This window comes from Rhinoderma darwinii, chromosome 12, assembly GCF_050947455.1.
Source record: "Rhinoderma darwinii isolate aRhiDar2 chromosome 12, aRhiDar2.hap1, whole genome shotgun sequence".
NCBI classification, from domain to species: Eukaryota; Metazoa; Chordata; class Amphibia; order Anura; family Rhinodermatidae; genus Rhinoderma; species Rhinoderma darwinii.
This window is the reverse complement of record NC_134698.1, coordinates 68,156,525-68,180,977: the sequence shown is the minus strand read 5'-3', so window position 1 is coordinate 68,180,977 and position 24,453 is coordinate 68,156,525. Positions and strand designations below refer to the sequence as shown.

The 24,453-nt window shown below is 44.5% G+C and overlaps 1 protein-coding gene across 1 annotated transcript in view; it reads right to left on the bottom strand.

Annotated features, from left to right (window-relative positions):
* The window catches only part of MTHFD1 (methylenetetrahydrofolate dehydrogenase, cyclohydrolase and formyltetrahydrofolate synthetase 1), a 52,629-nt gene that overhangs the window by 26,786 nt on the left and 1,390 nt on the right, over positions 1-24,453 (bottom strand). Inside the window, exons 2-14 of the mRNA XM_075843771.1 lie at positions 21,052-21,136; positions 20,383-20,442; positions 18,368-18,421; positions 17,658-17,794; positions 17,131-17,231; positions 16,196-16,332; positions 15,477-15,588; positions 13,983-14,110; positions 13,799-13,896; positions 6,663-6,836; positions 5,843-5,979; positions 5,491-5,537; positions 3,071-3,178 (exon numbers count right to left, since the gene is read on the bottom strand). Of these exons, the coding sequence (XP_075699886.1) occupies positions 3,071-3,178; positions 5,491-5,537; positions 5,843-5,979; positions 6,663-6,836; positions 13,799-13,896; positions 13,983-14,110; positions 15,477-15,588; positions 16,196-16,332; positions 17,131-17,231; positions 17,658-17,794; positions 18,368-18,421; positions 20,383-20,442; positions 21,052-21,136 (1,378 nt within the window). The remainder of the gene's footprint in view (positions 1-3,070; positions 3,179-5,490; positions 5,538-5,842; positions 5,980-6,662; positions 6,837-13,798; positions 13,897-13,982; positions 14,111-15,476; positions 15,589-16,195; positions 16,333-17,130; positions 17,232-17,657; positions 17,795-18,367; positions 18,422-20,382; positions 20,443-21,051; positions 21,137-24,453) is intronic.

The window sequence follows — 24,453 nt, the reverse complement described above, 5'->3', positions numbered from 1 at the left end:
TTTCTGCTGCTGTAAGGGGAAGAGCTCATCGGCAAGGTAATCTCATTATAATAATAGTAGGTGGAGGACTGGACTGACCGGTGACGGCTCTAGTATTCTCTTGAAAGGCCTAGATAAAGATGTCAGACAGACAGGGGGCCCCGACAAGTGGAAAACGAAGAACATGTTCAAGAGCCAGCATAGCACCGTGTAAAGGACGTTTTACACAGGCCAATTATCGGGCAAACAAGAATTTGTATGAAAACGGCAACGAGAAACCGCTTGATCATCGGCTGATCGTGTCGTTTATGCAGCAATAAATATCATCGTTGTCGGCAGCACATCTCCCTGTGTAAACCGGGAGACACGCTACCGACATGATGGAAATGTATGGGGACAAACGATCATAGTAAGGATTGCTTTTCCACAAACATGGCTCCTTGTGAAAGGAACAAATGAGCGGAAATCAACCAGCGGTCTCACAGGTGGGCGCTCATTTACACGGCCCATGTCATGATTCCTGCCAATAAACGAGCACCGATCAAACAAACATGTCGATTGGTGCTCGTTTCGTACCCTTGATCTTGGGCCCGTGTAAAAAGACCTTATAGGAATAAAAACAAGAAGTCTACTGGTAGATGGAATTACTTGTTGCATATCATATTTAGCAGTTTTTAAATATTATTTATGTTTTTATATATTTAGGGGACTATATACCAATATAATATACACATCACAGCATCGCTGTCATTTTAGGCTAATTTTACACAGCAAGTGGATCCTGCAAGACGCAGTTTGTGGTGGGAAAGCTCCCAGGACGTACGTCAAAAGCATCTATAGGCCCCTAATCACCCGACAGTGTCCTTTTGGCGGGCCAGTATACCTCTCTTCTGCAGTATGGAATATCGCAGCGTGGCTTTTGGCTTGCACTTGGATAAAATTTGCCTGCTTGGAAAGTTTTCAGCTGTCAATGGGGGGGGGGGGGGGGGCTTTCCATCTGGTATTGGGGGCTGCAGTTGACTGACTGTGTGCGCGTGTCTCCCTTTCTGCTGTCAGTGGGGGTCTTTACTCTCCCCCATCACCCAGGTATATTCTGTCTCCCCTCCCTAAGGTATCATCTCTACTTCCTCTACCTCCCCCCCAGTATCATTTTACCACCATCCCCCCCCCCCCCCTTTAGGAATAATGTCTTCCCCCAGTATCATCCTCTTGTTGGCGGTATTATTAATCCCCCAGGACAACACCCCACCCAATATAATTTCTACCCCCCCCCCCGCTACTGCAGTATAACCCCCCTCTATTTAACTCCCCCTCAAGTATTGTTTTCCTTCGGTATCACCCCCCCCCCCCCCTCCCACTACATTTTCCTTCCTTCCACCTCCAGAATCATTCCCTCTTCAAGTATCATCTCCAACCTTGCAGTATTATCCCCCACATAGAAGTCAAGTGTCTAATGACCTGTTCACATCAGCGGGGTCTTTCCGTTGAGGGGTTCCAACTGAGCTTTGTTGGGGGAACCCCTCAACGGAAACCATAGCTTCCGTTTGCATCACCATTGATCTCATGGTGACAGATACTTTGCTAATTGTTTTTGTTTGTCACCGTTGTGAAAGGGTTTTGTTTTTTGACTGAATCAATAGCGCAGTCGACTGCACAGTCAACGGGTAGACAACGCTAATGTGAACAGGCCCTTACTCAGTATCTTACTCTTTACACTTGCAGCACAGGAGCCGTTAGCTGGTCTTACCCACGACTCCTGTGCTACAGTATGTGACTAGAGGAATTAGGTTTCCTCTCTCTAGTTACATAGCTCGTGGGTAAGAGCAGCTAACAGCTCCTGTGCTGCAAGTGTAAAGAGGGGAGGTGGTGACCATTGAGTAGGACACTTGCCTTCTGACCAGTGACAGTCTCTCCCTCCGCTGCTCATAGTATTTGCTACTGGCGGCTCTTTTCTAGCAGAGTGATCAGTGTCCTTATAAAGTGTAGGATTTACACGTAATCATTACATGCGGCTCCTATGGTGCTAATACAGTGCATTAGTCTAGTCTAATATAAGAAGCAGTATAGTAATAGTGGAGGTGTTGTGGCCTAATTGAGTACCACCCCTCACTCCTCGCTGGTCAACCAGAGTGTTGACAAGGGAATGTATCACCTACATGGTTTTTTTTCAAATTGAAACCAGATAGTGAAAAAATTTATTTTTGGATTGTAAACTTTTTTATTCTATTTTCTGTACATGAATAGGGGCAGCCACCTATGTTAACTGCATTTAGAGATATGCTTTACAGCAGCCACATGGACATTAGGAACCTGTGAACAGGAGGCGAGCCATTGATTATAGGAGATTTTTCTAAGCAAGGTTATTGTGCAGGGAGGGGGAGGAGGGGAGCTGTGTCCATCACCTATTGTCAATGGTGGATACGGTGTGATCTATATATAGGTGTTACCGGTCAGTTAAATCCTGCCTCTGATGAGAAGGAGATGACTGCTCCGAAGAACAGGAAGGGTCTATAATGAATGGTGGATCCTGTGTGATCTATATACATGCGTTACCAGTCACTGTAATCCTGCCATTGGTGATAATGAGCTGACTACTGAGAAGAGATCTCCGAAGAACAGGAAGGGTCAGTCTATAATGAATGGCGGATCCTGTGTGATCTATGTATGGGTGTTACCCGTCATTGTAATCCTGCCTGTGATAATGACTACTACGGAGAAGTGATCTCTACTGAACAGGAAAGGTCAGTCTATTTTGAGGCTCAGTGGCCAGAGAGAAAACGGCAAGATTACGTTTATTTTTCAATATAGATTAATTTCACAGAAACCAATCACCCGTTTTTTCTTTTTTAAATAGGACAATTGTCACATATAGCTTGGTAATGTGCGATAAAAATCGAAGTGTACCTTTAATTTTTTAGGACTAAGATAATTGGACGACGGCCATATGTGGCTCATTATGCACATGCATGGTGATACGGACTGCTCAACACTTGTAACAGGACAGTGCCTTACATAGAAGAGATTGTGGAAAGTCTGTATGCTTTGCCAGTTTGTCAATTGGTGCCAGTAGAAATACGAAAAAACCTCTCACCTTGTCAGACTGTGTCAGCTCATGGAAGATCCGTGCGTCAATAGCAGCTGCCACTAGGTTGTTAGCAGCTGTAATGGCATGTATGTCCCCAGTGAGATGGAGGTTAAACTGGAAGTAAACACAGTGACTGGGAATGAGATTTGCTCCAAGATAGTCAAAGGCACGGGAAATAACTCAAGTCAAAGAAAGTATCTCAATCTCAGTGCATTTTATAGACAAGACTGATATTCATAGGAGGAGGACAGGTCACCATTGGACTTGGAAGAAGAATATGGACAAGCACAATTTTTTTTTTATTTTTTTAAAACATCAATAGGTTCTACCAATTTTCATGACTAAGAAAATCACTTGGTTTTCTCATAGATTGTATTCATGGGACCGTGATGAAAAGTTTTGACAAAGCTCTAAATTAAAATTCAAGACTGAGCGAGGTTTCTCCCTGGGCTAGGAAATCTACATACTCCATTGTTGCTATGTGGCGAGAGGTAAGTGCCAACCGCTTCGGGCAGCGCAAAGTAGAGACTAAGAGATGGACGTAGTGTCATTTTTCAGTCCTAACTGGAATTCTAACGATATACCGTTACTTGCTTATCGGTGGAGGTCCTTAAATGTGCACAAAATTCAGTCCACAAGTGGAAATCTCCACATGGCAGTCGTTTAAGGCCTCATGCACACGACCGTAAAAACACCCGTTATTACGGGTCGTAATTACAACCCATAATAACTCATAGACTTCTATTGGCCACGGGTACCTTCCCGTTTTCTTACGGGAAGGTGCCCGTGCCGTTGAAAAAAAAAAGATAGAACATGTCCTATTTCAGGCCGTAATAACGGCACGGACAGCCCATAGAAGTCTATGGAGCTCCTGTAATGACGGGTGGCTACGTGTGTGCACCCGTCATCACGGGAGCGTTGCTAGGCGATGTCGGTAAATAGTCACTGTCCAGGGAGCTGAAAGAGTTAACTGATCGGCAGTAACTCTTTCAGCACCCTGGACAGTGAATTCCAATCAGAATATAGAGCAACCTGTAAAAAAATAAATAAAAGACGTTCATACTTACCGAGAACTTCCTGCTTCCTCCAGTCCAGTCTCCCGGCCGTTGCCTTGGTGACGCGTCCCTCTCGACATCCGGCCCGATGATGGGCTGGATGACGTTTCAGCCCATGTGACTGCTGCAGCCAATCACAGGCCAATCACAGGCTGCAGCGGTCACATGGACTGCCGCGTCATCCAGGGATGTCGGGCTGGATGTGAAGAGAGGGACGCGTCACCAAGGCAACGGCCGGGTAAGTATGAATTTCTTTAACTTTTATTACAGAAAGGGCTGTCCCTTCTCTATCCTGCACTGATAGAGAGAAGGGGCTGCCGATTAGTGCAGTGTAATTTTGCATCCAAAAACGTGCCCGTATTTACAGGCACGGGCCCGTAAATACTGGTGGAAAACGGGTCGAATACGTGTGACACCGGACCAGTATTTACGGGTGGGAAAAAATACGGTCGTGTGCATGAGGCCTTAGGTGTATGGAGTTCTGTACGAAACACTTCCATTGTGTATATTGTATGGTAATGTATAAACAAACAAAACATGGACCTCTAGCAGCGGCCTCCAATATCTTTCATCGGTTTTAAACGGGCAGATATTTGCCCGTGTTTACCACCTATTAATGAGCATCGACAACACAGCTTTTCGGTACTCTTTTGCCCCATACAAACTAAGCAATGATCGGGAATATGGAGGCAAGCGATCATACTCAAACCGTAGCATCTTTTCAGCAGCACTTTACACAGGGAGAGGGGATACCACTAGCGACCATTTTTATGGCCGCTTAAAAAAATCTGATCAAATGATTAACGAGCGTTTGGTCGTTAATCAGCTGATCCAAGTTCTGTTTGCACAGGGCAATTATAGTCATTGGCCCGTGTAAAAGGGCCTTTAGCTCTAGGACCGACAGTTCCGTATTTTCAGAAGTTTTTTGTGAAGAGTGTGAACATACCCTTAGGGTAATCCTATTTTATGAAAACCAGGTCGCCTCTTAAAATGGAGTTAAACACAATTAAAAGACACAGTAGTTTAAAGGGAACAGGTCATGACTTTTCAGATCTGTGCCGAAATACCTGATGGCTAAGGCTCATAAAGATGCCCCTGTATATACTGGCTAATGTAGAATAACCGAGAAAGGCAACTTCTAAAACATGGTGCACTGTATGCAAATTACATGTAAAGAGTCATTTGGGCGTAGCCAGGATACTGAAGAGTCAGGCAGTCCGGTCCCTAAACACACCTTTATATCAGCCAGTATATACAGGGGCATCTTTTTAAACCTATGCACGTCAGGTATTACAGTATGGTGGTGGTTCAGGAGGCTGAGAAGTCATGACAGGTTCCCTTTAATTTTGGAAAGCTGGACTCTGGACTTACCTCTTCCATTGGAATAACCTGTGAATATCCTCCTCCTGCAGCGCCCCCTAGAAAAAGTGCGAGAAAGTATTTAAGCCAGATTAACGCAGGTTTACGTAATGCCAGAATTCTGCCCGCTGCTTTTTACACCTGACAGCGACCACATTGACTATCATTACCTGCAATGCAGGCAGTGTCACACTGCGACCTGTGTCGCCCTAAATGAAAGTCAGCCAAGCCTGCGTGTGGAAGTCGGGAGGAATAGCTGGGCGAAATTTATTGTAAGGGCAACTTTACTCACCACAGACATTAGATCTAAACAATTCTGAAACAAACAGGAATAATGAACAAATATTTACGGCCATTAACTTACCTTTGATTCCAAAGGTAGGTCCTTGAGACGGTTGCCGGACACAGGCAAACACATTAAGGTTCAGATGAGCTCCAATAGCCTGAACTAAACCAATGGTGGTGGTGCTCTTTCCTTCACCCAGTGGGGTTGGTGTTATACTGTAGGTTAAAAAGAAAAAACAGACAGTATAATAGAAATTCTTGCATACTACATAAAACCTAGTTAAAGCGCGCCCAACCTTTCAGGAGATTTTCAGAATAGTCTCATGTGTGTACATGAGGAATAACGCTATTTCTGGCCATTACATAACTTGTATTCTGCATTATTTAGCAGTTTTCCCCTCTGCAGCCTCTCTAATTCTCAATGGTCTCTGAGTTAGTGGGTGGAGCCTAACGAACACACACACACACCATCAGCATGGAGGACATTATAAATCAGTAATGCGCAGTGTAGCCGAGAATCCAACCCTGGGGGTGATATAGAAAAAAAAATAAATAATAATATATATATATATATATATATATATATATATATATATATATAATTTATTATTTTTTTTTTTTTCTCCCCCCCCCCCCCCCCCAAGGATTTGCTGGAGATCTTCGTGTGTAGATGTCACTTTACTTGCTTACTATTAGGGGTGGCGTTTAGACGTATAAGCAAACACAAGGACTGGAGACGTGACACTGTATGAAACCAGACATGAAGTTCGCTCCTATCCTTATTGCAGTAGCCGGCAACCTGCGATGGTATACTGAGAGTTGTAGTAGCACAAGATTTATCAGACCCCCCCCCTCCCCATCCTATCTTACAGACATGGACGGAGAGGTAGATCACGTACCCAGTGACAACCACGTATTTTCCATCCTTCTGCCCCTGCAGACGTTTGATGGTGGAGAGCAGGACTTTGGCTTTTGTCTGTCCGTATAATTCCATTTCTTCTGACAGCAGACCAATCTCTTCTGAAAGCCGAGAAATGGACTTTGGCACACAGGAGCGCGAGATCTCAATGTCACTAGAGAGGGAACAAAAAAGTAGGCCTGAGCACCATCACAGGTTCTTCAGAATTACAATAAGAAATCATTGTTTAATGGAGAATGATTTTTGGGTTTTTAAAGAGACTGTCACCCATTTATAAGTGCCCTATCTCCTACATAAGGAGACCGGCGCTGTAATGTAGGTGACCGCAGTGCTTTTTATTTTTAAAAACGATCTATTTCCACCATGTTATTAGCGATTTTTGCTTTATGCCAATGAGTTTCTCAATGGACAACGGGGCGTGTTTTACTATTGACCAAGTGGGCGTTGTACAGAGGAGTGTATGACGCTGACCAATCAATAACCAATCAGCGTCATACACTTCTCTCCATTCATTTAGACAGTGCGTAGGGATCCTTTTAGATCACTATGTGCTGTCTTATACTAACACATTAACGATACTGAAGTGTTTAGACAGTGAATAGACATTCCACGGGAGTCTATTCACAATCCCGGCACTTCGTTAATGTCTGTGGTAGTTACAGCAGAGGAAGCGTAATCTCGTTGTAACCTGTCATCTACAGCGTAATCTCACGAGATTACGCTTGCTCTGCTGTAACTACCACAGACAGAGTAACGAAGTGCAGGGATTGTGAATAGACATCCCGTGGAATGTCTATTCACTGTCCAAACACTTCAGTATCGTTAATGTGTTAGTATAAGTCTGGGTTCACACACACTATTTAGGGACGTAATTCGGGCGTTTTAGCCCCGAATTACGTCCGAAAATGCGGCTCAAAAGCGTCGGCAAACATCTGCCCATTCATTAGAATGGGTTTTACGATGTTCTGTGCCGACGGTCATTTTTTTTACGCACCGCTGTCAAAAGGCGGCGCGTAAAAAAGACGCCCGCGTCAAAGAAGTGCCTGTCACTTCTTCAGACGTAAATGGAGCAATTTTCCATGGACTCCATGGGAAAAACAGCTGCAATTACGTCCGTAATGGACACAGCGAAAGACGCCTGCACATGCCATTACGGCTGAAATTACGGTGCGGTTTTCTCCTGAAAACAGCACCGTAATTTCAGCCGTAACGGACGCTGCAGTGTGAACATACCCTAAGACAGCACATAGCGATCTAAAAGGATCCCTATGCGCTGCCTAAATGAATGGAATAGTAAAACACGCCCAGTTGTCCATTGAGAAACTCATTAGCATAAAGCTAAAATCGCTAACATGGTGAAAATAAATCGTTTTTTAAATAAAAAGCATTACAGTCACCTACATTATAGCACTGATCTCATTATGTAGGAGACAGGGCACTTATAATGTGGTGACAGAGCCTCTTTAAATACATATTTATCATTAAGTGTACAGTTCAGCTATTGGAATACTACAACCATCCAGAAAATCTGGTATTTTAAAAAACTTTTTAAATTGGTTTAGATTAAAAAAAAAAAAAAAAAAGAAAAAAAAAAAAAAGTTTTTCTTTTTGAGCTAGAAGCTGTATCTTGCTCTCTAACCCAAACCCGTCAGGTCTGCAGGAGTAACTGCTTCGGTGACTGTGGGTCCTGCATGGATGCACCTGTTGTCTATCATATCCAAGTTCATGAAACTACGGTCACCGAAGTGGTCAGTCCCGCAGACCCGACAGTCAGGTGAGCGCAACATAGAAGCGGATCTCAAAAATAAATTCTCTTAATAAAAGCCAAATTACAAAGTTGTTTAAAATGCCATAAGACATTTCGTTTAAAAAAAAAAAAAAAAAAAAAAAAAAAAACACAGGTGCAAAGGTGTACATAGAAATGTGTTCTTGAAGGCTGACAACAAACTTATTATTAGGGAAGATTCACACGAACGTTGCGTTTTTGCGCGCGCAAACAACGCAGCGTTTTGCGAGCGCAAAAACCATTTGACAGCTGCGTGTGTCATGCGTGTCTGATGCGCGGCTGCGTGATTTTCGCGCAGCCGGCATCATAGAGATGAGGCTAGTCGACGGCCGTCACTGTCCAAGGTGCTGAAAGAGCTAACTCTTTCAGCACCCTCGACAGTGAATGCCGAACACAACAGCGAAAAACCTGTAAAAAAAAAAGATAAAGTTCCTACTTACCGAGAACTTCCCGGCCGTTGCCTTGGTGACGCGTCCTTAGTGACGCGCCTCTCTTGACATCGGGCCCCACCTCCCTGGATGACGCAGCAGTCCAAGTGACCGCTGCAGCCTGTGATTGGCTGCAGCCTGTGCTTGGCCTGTGATTGGCTGGAGCTGTCACTTGAACTGAAGTGTCATCCCGGGAGGTCGGACTGCAGGAAGGAGACAGGAGTAATCGGTAAGTTAGAACTTCGGTTTATTTTTACAGGTTAATGTATTTTGGGATCGCAAGTCACTGTCCATGGTGCTGAAACAGTTTAACTCTTTCAGCACCATGCACAGTGAATCTCTCCCGACGTCGCGGACCGGAAATTTTTTTGCCGGGTTCGGCCAAAACGAGTTTGGCCGAACCCGGTGAAGTTTGCCTCGGTTGTCGGGGTTCGCTCCTCGCAAAGACACTCCGTTTGGATGCTTGGAAACAGAAAAGCACGTGGTGCTTTTCTGTTTTCATTCATCCTTTTCACTGCTGTTGCGCGAATCACGCTCGTCCCACGGAAGTGCTTCCGTGTGGTGCGCGTGATTTTCACGCACCCATTGACTTCAATGGGTGCGTGATGCGCGAAATACGCAGAGTTATTGAACCTGTCGCGCTTTTTGCGCAGCAGACAAACGCTGCGAAAAAAGCACGGACTGTCTGTACTGCCCCATAGACTTGTATTGGTCCATGCGTGCCGCGTGAAAACCACGCGGCCCGCACGGACCGAATACACGCTCGTGTGAATCCCCCCTTAAGGTGCTGCAAGAAATAATGTATCATGAAAGATGTTTTTTGGTTAAAGGGTAGAGCGTGACAGTACAGAGATTGCTGTCGCAGTGGCACAAAGCCGCTGTGCGATGTTATATTGAGGTGTTACAGCTTCTCTGGTTCAGGTCATCCTGGATAAGACACTAGAAACAGCAAGCTCAGACCCCAGTGAGCCAAGTCATGCCGTGTAGCTCACCCGAAAGATTGCAGGTAGTTGCCATGTTAGTCACGTAGTTACAGATGTGTACATTTTTAGATTTGCAAACACAGCTATCTATAAAAACAAAACCTAAGGGTATGTTCACACAGAGCAGAAATGCTGCAGCTTGAAATGGACTTAAAGGGGTTTTCCACGTTCTGACAACTAATTACCTCTCCACCAGATAGGTCATCCATATATGATCGGTGCAGGTCCGACACCCGGACCGATCAGCTGCTGCAGCTGCCTCCGGGCAACAGACAATATTGCCGGAAGCAGTTGGCTCCGCTCAAAGAATAGCGGCCGAGCTGCAGTACTGCTCTTATTAAAGTGAATAGGAGCGGAGACGCAGTTCTACCGAACAGCCTTTATGCAATATACAGAGCCAACTACTTGCGGATCAAACTACTGCATACCGCTCAAAACATCTGATGCCCGGAGGCAGCTGGATCAGCGGATTGGTGCAGGGTCCACATGTCTGACCCGCACTGATCATATACTTATGACTAATCCGGTGGATAGGTCATCAGAATGTGTTAAACCCCTTTAAATAGTGCAGTTATATCAGAATATGCGAAGAGGCTAGTTTAAAAAAAATAATAAAAAATAAATAAAAAAAAAAAAAAAAAAAAAAAAAAAAGACACTCATACTTAACCCCTCCCTTTTCTTTGCGCGCAGCCTGGCCTCCTATGATTACATTGCAGGCCATGTGACGCTGCAGCCTGTGATTGGCTGCTGCCGTCACATGGGATGGAACGTCATCGCAGGAGGCCAAACTGCAGGAAGGCGAGAGTTCCGAGTATGATTTTGGGCGTAATCGCTGCGATTTTGCAGTAAATGTCGCAACACAGGGCTTCCTGTTGCGGGTTTTGCATCCCCATTAAATTCAATGGTGAAAACCAGCAACAGAAGCTAAACGAAAACTTAGAATAATTTGACATGCTGCGGATTTAAATTCCGCACCGCAGGTCAATTTATTAATGTTTACACACTGGTTTTTTTTTCTGCAGCGTGGGCATGCGATTTTCTTAATCTCATCCACTTTGCTGCTACTATAAATGCTGCGGAATTTCCGCACGTTATTCCGTTGCGGAAGTTCCGCAGCGTTTACGAATCCGGCCTTAACCTCTACCAAAGTGAGTGAAGTTTCTGCCACTGTTACGCCTGGTGGTCAGATAGACTGGCTGCTGGATTTCCCGGAAGTAGCGGCATGCAAGAATGATGTAAACTTGTCAGGACACAGCTGATTGTTGCAACATATTTGTATTCCAAAGTTTATGTAGTTTGCACGGTAGTAGCCGGTGGCTCAAAGATTGGGAGGCCCAACTCAGGAACGGATACAAAACCAAAATAAAACTAGTTGATTTCAAACTGATTAAGTTTGACATGAGCAAGTATCACGGAGACAAAAGTGGACTGAACGCCCTTACAGAAACTAACTCAACCCCACAGCTGTTGAGTCTAAGGCTGGGTTCACACGACCTATTTTCAGGCGTAAACGAGGCGTATTATGCCTCTTATTTACGCCTGAAAATACGGCTCCAATATGTCGGCAAACATCTGCCCATTCATTTGAATGGGTTTGCCGACGTACTGTGCCGACGACCTGTAATTTACGAGTAAAATGACTGCCTCGTCAAAGAAGTGCAGGACACTTCTTTGGACGTTTTCTCATAGACTCCAATGAAAACAGCTCCAAAAACGGACGTAAAAAAACGCAAGTTGCTCAAAAAACGTCTGAAAATAAGGGTCTGTTTTCCCTTGAAAACAGCTCCGTATTTTCAGACGTTTTTGGTCACTACGTGTGCACATACCCTAAGGGTCTGTAGGGTTTAATAAGGCCACACATTTCCAAAGGTAGAAATTGTTCCTTTTGCTCCAAAAGCACATCACAAAACCGTGGCAATTAGTGGAAAATCCACTTGGTTTTGCCACGTGGTTCTCATCCATGCAATCACACCAGAACGTGACCACGGTGTGTATGATCACCCACAAGTGGCCAGAGGGTGGGGCCCATAGGATTAAACACAAGGGAAAGTAATTAAAGCCCAAATACTAGAGCGCCAATCAGACCATGCCCAGCATAACTTGTGCTACAAATGTAGTGAAAAGTTAATGGACCTCTAACACTAGTGCCATGCCCGACCTACATTCTGTGCCCATTAACGTACTGTTCTAGGCGTAAAGGATCGTCATAATGATAATTCACTTCCATATTCTGTTGTACTATTGGTTCCCATTTTCATAACGTTTATTTACAAACCTCAAATTAAAGAATGAAGTCAAGAACAAGACTAGCGCGGTTGTCAAAAACATGACTTCACAAGAATACACAATCAGAAGTGAGAATGTGGACCTACAACTACACAAAGTGAACACGAACAGTCTATAGCGACAATATGGCTGTAAACCGGATGTCTTGATGCAACGGTGAATGTAAACCATCAGTGCCACCTATAAGAGAAGGCAGATCAATAATGTTCAATGATTAACCATTTTACACTAGTTGGACTTTATGGTGACCCAGGAAGATTCTGCACAGAGGCTGCCGGCAGGAAAGGGAAAATAATGGTGACTGGGAGGTGAGGAAACGGTTATATACCCCTAATACTTATTACAAAGTTTTATATTAATATGTATTCCTACTAAACATTAATTCCATAATAATTTTATATATTTTATTTATATTAATGATGGTAACATAGGGTAAAGCCACAAGTAGTCAGGGTATTCCACTGTGGATTGTGACGAAAAACTGCAGTGAAATCTGCGCGTGTTGCCTTTACATTGGAAGGCTGGATTCACACGAGCACATTAACGTCCGTAATGGACGGACGTATTTCGGCCGGAAGTCCCGGACCGAACTCAGTGCAGGGAGCCGGGCTCCTAGCATCATAGTTATGTACGATGCTAGGAGTCCCTGCCTCTCCGTGGAACTACTGTCCCGTACTGAAAACATGATTACAGTACGGGACAGTTGTCCCGCAGCGAGGCAGGGACTCCTAGCATCGTACATAACTATGATGCTAGGAGCCCGGCTCCCTGCACTGAGTTCGGTCCGGGACTTCCGGCCGAAATACGTCCGTCCATCACGGACGTTAATGTGCTCGTGTGAACCCAGCCTAAAGAGTGAAATCCGCAGTGCAAAAATCCACTACATTTCAGCAACAGAATGGATGTGCTAAGAACTCTAAAATCCGCAGAATACCTTGAGTTTCGTGTGGATTTTCACCACTATATGTGGTTAGGATATTGAAATCCCCATGTATTGTACTGTAAATGGTTTCAGACTTACACTTCCTTAAAGGGGTTTTCCAGTCACAAGAAGTTCATGGACTATTCTCAGGATAGGCCATCAAAATCTGATCAGTATGGGTCCAACTCCCGACACCACCACTGATTAGCGGTCTCGTAAGAGCGCCGCTTCCTCTTCATTTCATACCTGCTAATGCTGTGAATTGCCAACACACTTGAAGCGGCGGTTTACAGTATTACAGCCCTCTACCATTCAAGTGACTAGGAGAAGGCTGTAATACTGCGAACCACCGTTACCTGCGTGTCGGCGATTCACAGTACGAACAGTGACAGGAATGAAGAGGAAGCAGCGTTTGCAGCTGATCGGAAGGGGTGCTGCGAGTCGAACCCCCACCGATCAGATATTAATGGCATATCCTAAGAATAGGCCATCAATTTCCGATGACTGGAAAACCCCTTTAACATTACATTTTCCAAGCATTATCATCCTCTTAGCATCTCGCAGGAAGGCACCAACATGGTACAATTAGGTGATGACTAGAATTTTACAACAAAGTCTTATAGGCCTTTTCACACTAGAACCAACAAACAGCAGTGTTGCAGTTGACAAGCATGTAAGTATTGCTGTGCAGTCTACAACCAATAAATTACCTTGGTACAGGAGTCTGCACCTGGAGCTTGGTGTATTCCATACTCCAGGTGTGTGGCTGGAATTTTTCCAGGTAACGTTTTGCACTCTCCACCGTGTTCTGCAAAAGATCAACAGAGAAAGTGGCATCCATCGTGCATATACTCACACCAGGCAAAAACTGGATCAAGAGTATTCTTTACCAACCTCCATGAGCATGGCTACAGTCATAGGGCCAACCCCACCTGGCACTGGAGTGATATACGAGGCCTTCTCCTTTGCTTCCTCATATGCCACATCTCCGACAACCCGTTTACCAGACTGTTTAGTGGCATCTAAATGGGAAGAGATAGCGGTGAGAGATATTGGTCTTGGAACAGTCGCTCTATAAAACCTGTCTAGCTAGAAAACAACTAGTGGTCAGTTACATATACCAAGGGTAGATCATGGATTCCAAAATGCACCTGCAGTGAAACTCGACATATATGAATGCCTAGTGGCAGGGCATATACCCAAGGTCTAATAACTAAAATGACAAAAAAAAATAAATTACGAACAACCCAATGAGAATATATGCAGACAATTTCTCTTTGCTGGTGGATATTCGGTGGACAGAGCACAATATAGTGAATGGGGTTTTAAAAAGCTTTAACAGTGGCCACTAGATGTCAACACAACCAGAAACACAGATTACAGAGAAGCTGAATGTTCTCATCATTATACTGCAAGATAAACAGCTTTCACCTTGAACATAGTGATAAAGAATATACAGAGTGAAGGGGCAGGGTTGGCAATGTCACTAGCCACCTCCAACTGTAGACTTCTGTAAGCCTGGCCATAGACTATAGAAAGCTGTTGGCCGAACGGTTGTTTGGCTGACAGCTATTCCTCCAGACTACCCCATACACACGCACGATTGGCAGATCAAGTGCGCGTCTGTCCTCTGGCATCGGCTTATCTGCTACAAATAAAATATGGCATATTTAAATTCAACATGTGCTAAAACTAGGTGCTGCCAGAACATCTTTGTTTAGGGTCCTTCTACACGACCCGATATGGGCTGTGAGAACGAGCGCCGATCAACAAGACAGCTCGTTAATTGGCCCACGTTTGCTCCTTTCACAAGGAGCAACGATCAATTCTGTACGGGGATGAGCGATCCTTACGTCGATCGCTCTTCTACATACATTTCCTTAATGTCGGCAGCACGGCTCCCTCCCGGTTTACACTGAGACGTGTTGCCAACCAGCGACCATTTTATTGGCCGTGTAAAAGAGCAGATTAGCCAAAGATTAATCGGCTGATAGTTGCCCTGTTTACACAGAACATAATAAAAAAAAAAAAACGGGAAGAAGTTGTTGTATGCCCAATCATTGGCTCATGTAAAAGGGCCTTTGGACTGTTTTGCAGATGGAAAGATCTGAACAATGCCAAAGGGCCATCAAAATTTTGCTTGGAATAGGTTTCCTGTTACTGAGTTCTAAGAGGAGCTAGAGGGGTTCAATAACTATGTGTGTACTGTGGCTCCTGCATTTGGTGCTCCAATCTCCACCAGTGATCTCCAGCCAGGAGCTTTTTAGCTGGATCTTTCCCCTTTAATACGATATTGTCAGTAAGGATCATCTTTGAGAAGGCTGGCAGAAACACAAAAAAAATATAATATTTTAAACTCTAGGACTCAAGAGCCTATTAACTTCTTACCTGGTATATAGTTAATGCCACAATCGATCACAATGGCACCGGGCTTAATCCAGTCACCCTTAACCATCTCCGGTTTACCAGCACCCACAACAAGAATTTCTGCTCTGATTACCTGTACGAGCAATACAACGAACATGGATCAGTAATCCAAGTGCCAACATTGCATCTACGTAATTATTCAATGGTGAGAACCTACTGTAATTGTACACAAGTTCCAGAGGTAATAATGTGTGGCATGGGCTGGGTTTCTCTAGCAAAAAACACCTAAACCTGGCTCTGGCCTGGGTAACGCGAAACCATCTCTGGCAAACCGAAGTGCAATAGGTAATTATGGTGCCACAGTCCAGGATCTTCTTCTATCCAGAGAAAGTACACCCTGGCATAAACTTTCTTCCAAAAACAGCGCCATACCTGTCCACCTGCAGGTTGTGTGTGGTACTGCAGCTCAGCCCCATTTACTTCAATAGAGTTGTGCTGTAATACTAGACTACACATGGACAGGTGTGGTGTATTTGGGTTGTTTTTTTTGTATTTGAGAAAAGACCATAATATTCTAATCCTGGACGACCCCTTCAAGGAAAATCTGAATTTACTGATATAATATATTAGGAGGCAAGCTTTAGTTCTGATGCAAGGTTCCCTACAGAGTTAATATTCTCCTAGCGTTAGTATAAGTTTAGTGCAATATCTTGTATTTCAATGACATGCGGAGCACTCACCTCTTCACTGAGCTGGTCTGTCCTTGAATGACAGGTGGTGACTGTAGCGTGATTCCACAACAGAAGGTCATGCATAGGAGCACCCACAATCTTACTGCGCCCGATAACTACCGCTCTTTTTCCGGCAATCTGCACTCCTGCATATTTAAATGACAAAAAAAATAAATCAAAATGAATAGCTAAACCATAGAGGCGTTCTACATTTCTTCTCACTAGAAACATACAATTATTTAAAGAGCAATTACACTTAAGTCAATGTTTTTTCAGTGTATAGAGAAGTGCTTGTGTTTTTTCTTTTAAATCTTTCCAGGAATTGATCTTTGGGGGTCCAACCACCCAGTCTAGTGCAGCAGCATACCATAAGCTCAGTGATATTCACATGAACGGGGTGAGCTGCATTACCAGACACAGCCGCATGTGCAGAAGCGACGACGCCGTGTCTGGTACAACAGTAATGGGGCCACGGTGCTCCAGCTCCTTCGTTCTGCTGGCCACTGGGAACCACCGCTGATCACACATTGAGGGCCTATCATAGATAAGATAGGGTATGGATGTGCAAGAGAATTTTCAGGAATTTATAAGAAAGTTGAAAAGCAGAGTCCCATCTTGAATATTCATGAGGCAGTCATTGCTAGGCAAGCGAGCCTGGACTCAGCAGGTTTACAATACTAGATTTCCATGCCAGAGTGCATAAAAGCACAGGAAAAGCAAAGAAGAGAATCACTGGTGCCCAGCACAGAAGCATTGATTTTGCCAGTGATTTGTCTCCCATCTGAAAAAGTTTTTTAGGTCTCGTGTACACAGCCGTAAAGGGACTCCGTACAACCTAGTTATACAGAGCTGTAATACAGCCCCCACAAAGGTCTATGATGGAGAGAAAAAAAAAAAAAAGCCCTTTTACACAGTGTAACTTTAAACTCTGTAAAACACAATACCTGTTTGCCGGATGAGGTCCAAGCATCCTTTAGGGGTACACGGGATAAAGCAATCTCCAAGATCTCCTCTAGCGAGTTTTCCTGCATTAATGCTGGTTAGTCTACAATATAAAAAAAAATAAAAAATAAGGGAAAATAAAACATTAAAGAGGTACATCCAGGCTACTAGTGTTTCTGAAAAGACCGCAAAAAGCAGCGGGTAAATACACATTTTTAGAGTTCTTGAAAGAAAATTCTTCTATTTAAACACCAGGAAAAATAATAATTTATATTCGTTTTATTAAAGGGTTTGCGGAACATTAAATAAAAAAAACCAGGACTGATTCCTTCCTAAAACAGCACCACTCTTGTACTTGGGTTGTGTCTGGTATTGCAGATTAGTAAAAACCACTGGAATGAGACTGAACTACAAATACCAGACACAGCCTATAACCAGAGTAATGCTGGGAGAAAGCAGGCAAGGTTTTTATTTAGTGGTTTTTTTTATACAATAAAAATACTGCAGCCATAGCTTTGTTGTAACTTACCCATCCACATCCTTGGCAGGCGATAGAGCGTTGGTCACTCTCTCGGTGTCAACTTTGTGATCTGAATCCAGCGGAAGCTGAACAATCAACCCATGAAAAGTTGGATCCTCATTAATAGATTTTATTCTGCTCAGCACCTACAATACAGATCAATAAACCATGTGCAGAAGGGTTGGCATACAACAACCCACATTTCCCTTTGTGGCCAGAGTCCACGAGCGTAGTACAGAAGAGTCATTACAGATACGTAACTATAGACTTTCATATTTTATCAAGTAAAATTCAGCTTTTGCAAATCTGACGACGGAGGAGGAAATTGGGGTGTCAGAACCGCTTGGTATGGACGTGACCAATAGATTGCTAGCCATGGTGTCATACATGTGCCCACATAACAGGTATGTTAGAGTAGCCTTATTCTGAGCAGCCATAGCCCTAGAGTGGTAGGTGCGTGGACCAGCAGATGTTGCACCAGTGAGTTCACTCTTCTATATAGCAATGAGGCCTGCCTGCATTCAGAGGTAACAGGTGAATGGAAACTGGTATTTAAACCTGCCCTTGTAGTCTCATATCTATCAAGGCTTGCTGGGAGTTGTAGTTTCGCAGAAGCTGGAGATCTATAATCGAGAACATATTCTGTACGCTGCAAAGTTGCGCGGTAGTAACCCAATGTAATAAGCTCTCCTCCGCAATATGAAGCGTTATAATCTTACCTCAGACTCTGTAGCAGTTCTTGGCAGCTTGACATGGCTGGCATTAATGCCGATCTAGGAAAGAACAATGCAGAAGTCATTTAACCCGAGGCTCCGTCAATGCTGCAGACCAATACGAACTTCAAGAATTTATTACGACCCAGAACTGTCCATCTAATTCAAAGGGGTGGACGCATCTTACGATTGTATGGCATGTCCACAGTATATACCATAAACGTGTGACAGGTGCTGGACCTAGAGATGGAACCTGCATCTTTAGGGTGACCACCAATTCGGGGTAGCTGATGACCCCATTGAGAACGCCACAGAGGAGGTTGCGAGTGGCCCTCTCCAACTAAGTCTATCCTAGATACGGACTTCGCCGTGTTGCCAACTATCGCCCTTCAAATAATGATGGAAATAGCATGGATTCTACTTTAAAGAGATTTTCCCACCATTACAAGGGAAAACAAGTCACTAGAATGTGCCGTCACTTCCTGATTTGTGGGGTCCGACTTACGGGGTCCCTTCGGCGATTTCACTGCACCGATCCTCCCGCTATGCAAGAAACGGCAACGCACTGTCATGGTTGAGCTGCAGGTCCCCGTACAGTCCTTTAATACACACACACACACACACACACACACACACACACACACACACGTAACTGTAGGATCTGACTGTGCCACGGCTGTATACGTCCCCCTCCCGATAGAAATATATATAATTTTCTTGCTCATCTGTCTGAGCAGATTTCCTCAGCCTCAAGCCTATGTAATAAATACTTGGCATGGTCCTGTTTATTGCTTATTCAAGAACAGTTATTTTATAGTTTCAGTGAACCTTGTACTTCTGTCCTGTCTGTAGTACATTCTGAAATCTTATTATGAAGACCTGATCACCGGGAACAGGAAATATCGGGATGTTTTTTTTATTTTGCGATGTGTTTGACCGGAGGATCAGAGCTCGATTGTATACAGTGTTTATCGACCACGAGTCCATTATTAAATCAGACATGGCAGATCAGAATTTCAAAGGACAAAAAGGTGCTTATTTTATCGAAGGAGATGTTATTGAGGGAACACAAATGAGTAGGAGAATGCAGGGTGGTCCTAGATGGGAGAGAGCAGGGTCCCCAGAATCATAGCTTGAAGATCTTGGGCTCGATACAAGTGCTTCACCCCCCCCCCCCCCCCCATCTGTAATATGAGGTCCCATTACAACGGTCGTCTGAAACCTGTGGCCTTCCAGCTGTGGTTAAACTACTATTCCAAGCATGCTCTGATGGCGTCCGACTGTCAGAGGATGCTGGGAGTTGTTTGGCCCTCCAGCTGTATTCAAAGATTGCAGCCCACCACATGTACAGGATCTATATACACAATAAAATATTTATTTGCACAGCGAGATAGCTCCTTACAGCGTACAGTAAAGGTCCTTGTACACGGGTCAATTATCACGCAGACAAGTGTACACAGAATGCTCGTTCCCAATAGTTGCCCGGTGTAAACAGGTCAAGGATCAGCCAATGCTCGTTCATCGGCTGATCGTAGTTTTAAATGCCGAAAATATAGTGGTTGGCAGCACGTCTCCCTGTGTAAACGTATGGGGACGTGTGATCGTCGCAATGAGAACTCATCCCCGTACCAGCTAATTGTGAAAGACGCAAACGAGCGCCGACCAACAAGCTGTCTCGTTGATCGGCGCTCGTTTACACGGCCGTGTAAGACACCCTAAGCCCATGTACTCCCCTCCTGGAGTGTCCCTCAACTACATACCTCTGCAACGCTCTACGGTTCAGACTCCGCTCCATGTAATATCAGATAGGGGGTGCACCCACTAAATAGCTGTCCAGTGGTCTCTAGAGACAGACCAAAATGGAAGGTGATATGGGAGTGATGTGCCACCTCTGTCTGAGAATTCATGGTCAGGAAGAGCAGCAAGAGGATCACACCGCTGAATCTCACTCATTGAAGCGGGACGTGCGGAGGTGACTAACGGAAAGCATTTCTAAGTAGACAATAAAAATCTATCGTTACCTCTGCAGCAGCTTTCAGCTTCATACTGATGTACAAGTTAGAATCATCTCGGTCGCCCACCTATAAGAGAAACAAAAACAAACGGATTCAGATACATTTGCAGTAGGACGTCAAGTTGGCACTGGACTAAGCAATTACTGGGAAACGTTCGTCACAGCGAATATAATCTCCCACAGAGGTGGTCACCCAGCGTTCCCGTCTTCTGAGTGATATTCCCATATCGCTGTCTTTGTAGGCAGATTGGACATCCAAGGTTTTAAGAAAACCTGGCCCCAGCCCCTTGGGGAGCAGTCATGGAGGTCATGGTAAGTGGCTACGTACCAAAATGGCTAGCCCCAGAACTGAACACACGAGCCATTTGGGGTAGATTTATAAATTAAGCCAAAACAAAAATCCACAATGAATTCCTTTGTGTGATAGGGTGAAAATGTGTCGCAGTGTGACGTCACATCTGTTACTCTCCACAGGACACCTGCAGGCTACATGTGAGTACTGCAACGTAACCGCGTTGGACAAGTAAACTGGATCTCCCCAAACTCCATACACAGCAAAAACAGGGAACCGTCCTGTGAGATGCAGCACCACATGCTGACAGTTTCCTTTTTCCAGCCTAGAGCTCAAGCACAGGAGGTTCTATAAAACATGCATGAAAGCCACCCACACACAAACCTGCAATATGGCCAGACCTGGACGGAAACCAGCGCACTTCTCCTGCATAGCCGCAACTTCATTTTTCAGACGCTCTCGGACAAGTCTGTAATATGTAATAACAAGGTGCGGCATTAGTAAACGTGCGACAGTGAACGGGGTCATTCAGTATAACATCATTTTGGACATTGTCGTTCTGATCACCAAAAAAAAAAAAAAAAAGTCCTTGTAGCATCTATTTATATGGCACGTGGCCAAATTTAGTGAATGGGGGAGATCACACTGCAACCTCCATTAAACGGTCATTGGGGCAGTGTTACCTTTGTAATGTCACCTCAGCAAAATTGATGCTTCACTATCTGGCCCCTAGACCGGTGATCGACGGGACAACTGGAACTACAGAACTAACAAAGCGGTCATGATAAAACGCTCTCTATAGACACAGGATCCCTTTAAAATCTGCCCTGATATAGTCAAGTGACACACAATGACAATTGCAAGGACTGGTGACTATACAATTACCCTGACTTGAGCCCCTATTACACCGGCTGATTTTGGCCGATGCAGTGAGCGGCAAGCGACGAGATATCGATGATCGGCGCTCGTTTGCTCCTGTCACACGGAGATATGGATGGGGATCACTCGTCCCCATAAATTATCATCATGTCTGTTTACACAGGGGGATGGGCTGCAGACAACGATGATATTTCACTTTTTTAAAACGATACGATCAGCAGATGATTGAGCGTTTTCTCGTTCATCTGCGGATCGCTGCCTTGTTTACACAGGGCAATCAGCAACGAGCGTTATATGAAAGCTCGTCTGCCCGATAATTGCCCAATGTAAAATCCCCTTTAGGCCCCATGCACACGAAAGTGCATTATTTCCGCTCAGTAAATACAGCATGGACGGGCCGCGTAGTGTCATCTGCATTTACGGGCGGTTCTCAAATTAATAAGTATAGCAGCAAGGTCCGTAAATGCGAAAAATAGGACACGTCCTATTTTTTGTGGCTCAATTCTACGGACCGGACACATCCGTAAATATAAGAGGAAGGTGTCCGTTGTCAATAGAAATTAACGTGCCAGTATTTCATCCACAATTACGGATAAAATCTACGGTCATGTGCACGAGGCCTTAAAGAGGAACTCTCCGCTCTCCTGACATCTGTTTCAGTTAATAATTGTATTCCCCATAAAACAATAATTCTGGAGAATCTCCACTCTACGTTGTGCCATTCCTCTGTTATTCCTCCTAGAAATGCATGAATAAATTGGCAACTGGGTGTTACTAGTTGGGGGTGTGTCCCTACAGAGAGGACAATGTCCAATCACTGCTGACAGCGTGAGACTGTTGGGACACACCCCTTAGACTAGGGGAACGTCAGTCAATTTAGTCCAATTTCCAGAAGGAACAACAGAGGAACAGCACAACTGAGTTCTAAGAAAAGATGTTCCAGAATCATTAAGGGAAATACAAGTACTTATTAAAACAAACATGTCAGGACAGCGGTCAGACCACCAGCAATCGCACATGTATCCCCTGTTCTGTGGATATACGTGTTTGTGGGAAAACCATTTGAGTCCATGCAGTGTCCCTATAGTTCCGTATTGCACTCCATGATACGACTGTGTGCACAAGTCCTAATAGGAATGATGGATTTGCTGGACATAAATCACACAGATTATTTGTGAGGCTACTGCTGGATTGGACACGTTACTGCCTAAATCTTGATAAGTCCCCTAATTTTTTTAATAAATTATTCTGCAGAAATGTATGGGATCTCTGTTACTCCACTAACACCAGTAACGTGTGATCACTTGTTAAAGTCGGAGCTCATGTGATAACCAGAATAACTCATTTCCTGCTCCATTAACTGCAGTGGTCAGTACAGTCCAGAGAGATCCAGATGTCCTGATAAAACCCTGATAGGGGGCGACCATGACATAGCCAGCAACGTGATCAATAAAAACAGAAAATGTGATAAGCAGCGTGCGACTTCACCAGGTCATGCCCACAAGAGGAGCACTGCAAACCAAGCAACTAATAAACAGGTATCATGGCACATTGTAACGGGGCAAAGTTTAATGCTGTTTTTGCTTCTAGGTCACTTTATGCCCAGATCACTAGACTTGTGCCAGAACAAAGCCTGCCCAGAATGCAGAATGTGGGGGACACTAGTCTTGCTGGCACATCGTTCCTTTTAGCCCAAAACCTTAAAGGGGTTGTCCAAGATAAAATGAGTGTGTGTTAATGCTTGTAATTTATTAATGTAAATATGTTTGTAATATACTTACATTTTCCAAAGTGGCCCCGTTTCCAGATCCTGCCGTGGGGTGCCTGACGGGTGACGTCACTCTCTGGCTGCTGTGTTGATCTTCAATTCTTTTTCAGAGTATACGACACGTCACGTGCCGTGTATGGGCTGTTCTGCTGTACAGCCACTAACTCGCATGCGTGGTCCCTGCTGTTCTCGATATGACATGCGCGTTACGAGCGGGACAACAGACCAGCCCATACATGGCACGTCACGAGTGACGTGTCGTATACCCGGAAAGGAATTGAAGATCAACACAGCAGCCAGAGAGAGTGACGTCACCCGTCAGGTACCCCACGGCAAGATCTGGAAATGGGTCCACTTTGGAAAAAGTATAATACAAATGTATTTACATTAATAAAACACAAGCATTAACACATTCATTTTATCTCGGACAACCCCTTTAACCAACGAAGGGCCTGTTCAAATCTGCATGGGAAGCGCAATTAGGGGCTTCCGTCACAGACCCTGCCGAAAATACCAGAAACAGCATGACGTGCTATGGTTTCAGGAGAAACCACAGACACCCCAACGGAACCCATTAAAGTCGTACAACGGGAACCGGCACTTCCGATATTTTCGTTGTTGTGCTACTCTGACGGAGCAGAAAAACGGAAACACCAATGCAGACGTGAACCGGATTTAAGGGCCTGTTCACATCAGCGTTGCCCTTACGTTGAGGGGTTCCGTCGGTCGACTGCGCTATCGATTCAGTCAAAACAACGGAGACAAACGGAAACCATTAGCAAAGCTTTCGTCGCCATTGAAATCAACGGCGATGCAAACGGAAGCTGAGGTTTACATTTGCCTTTCTGTTGAGGGGTTCCCCCGATGCAAAGCGCCGACAGAACCCCTCAAGGGAACACAACGCCGGTGTGAACAGCGCCTTAATTCCAGTATTAACCACAGGACGTGTGGCTATTAAGATTTTTAACCCATTCTATGCCACATGCTTTATACACCTTCAGAGTCTGGTTTACTTTTTAACACATTAAATGTAGTAAACCCCTAACAAAGCGGTGCACTGTGATACCACAAGGCACTACTACTCCCATTATGAGTACTTCTAACCCAACGGTCCCTAAAGAAACTGGGAGAACCCCTCC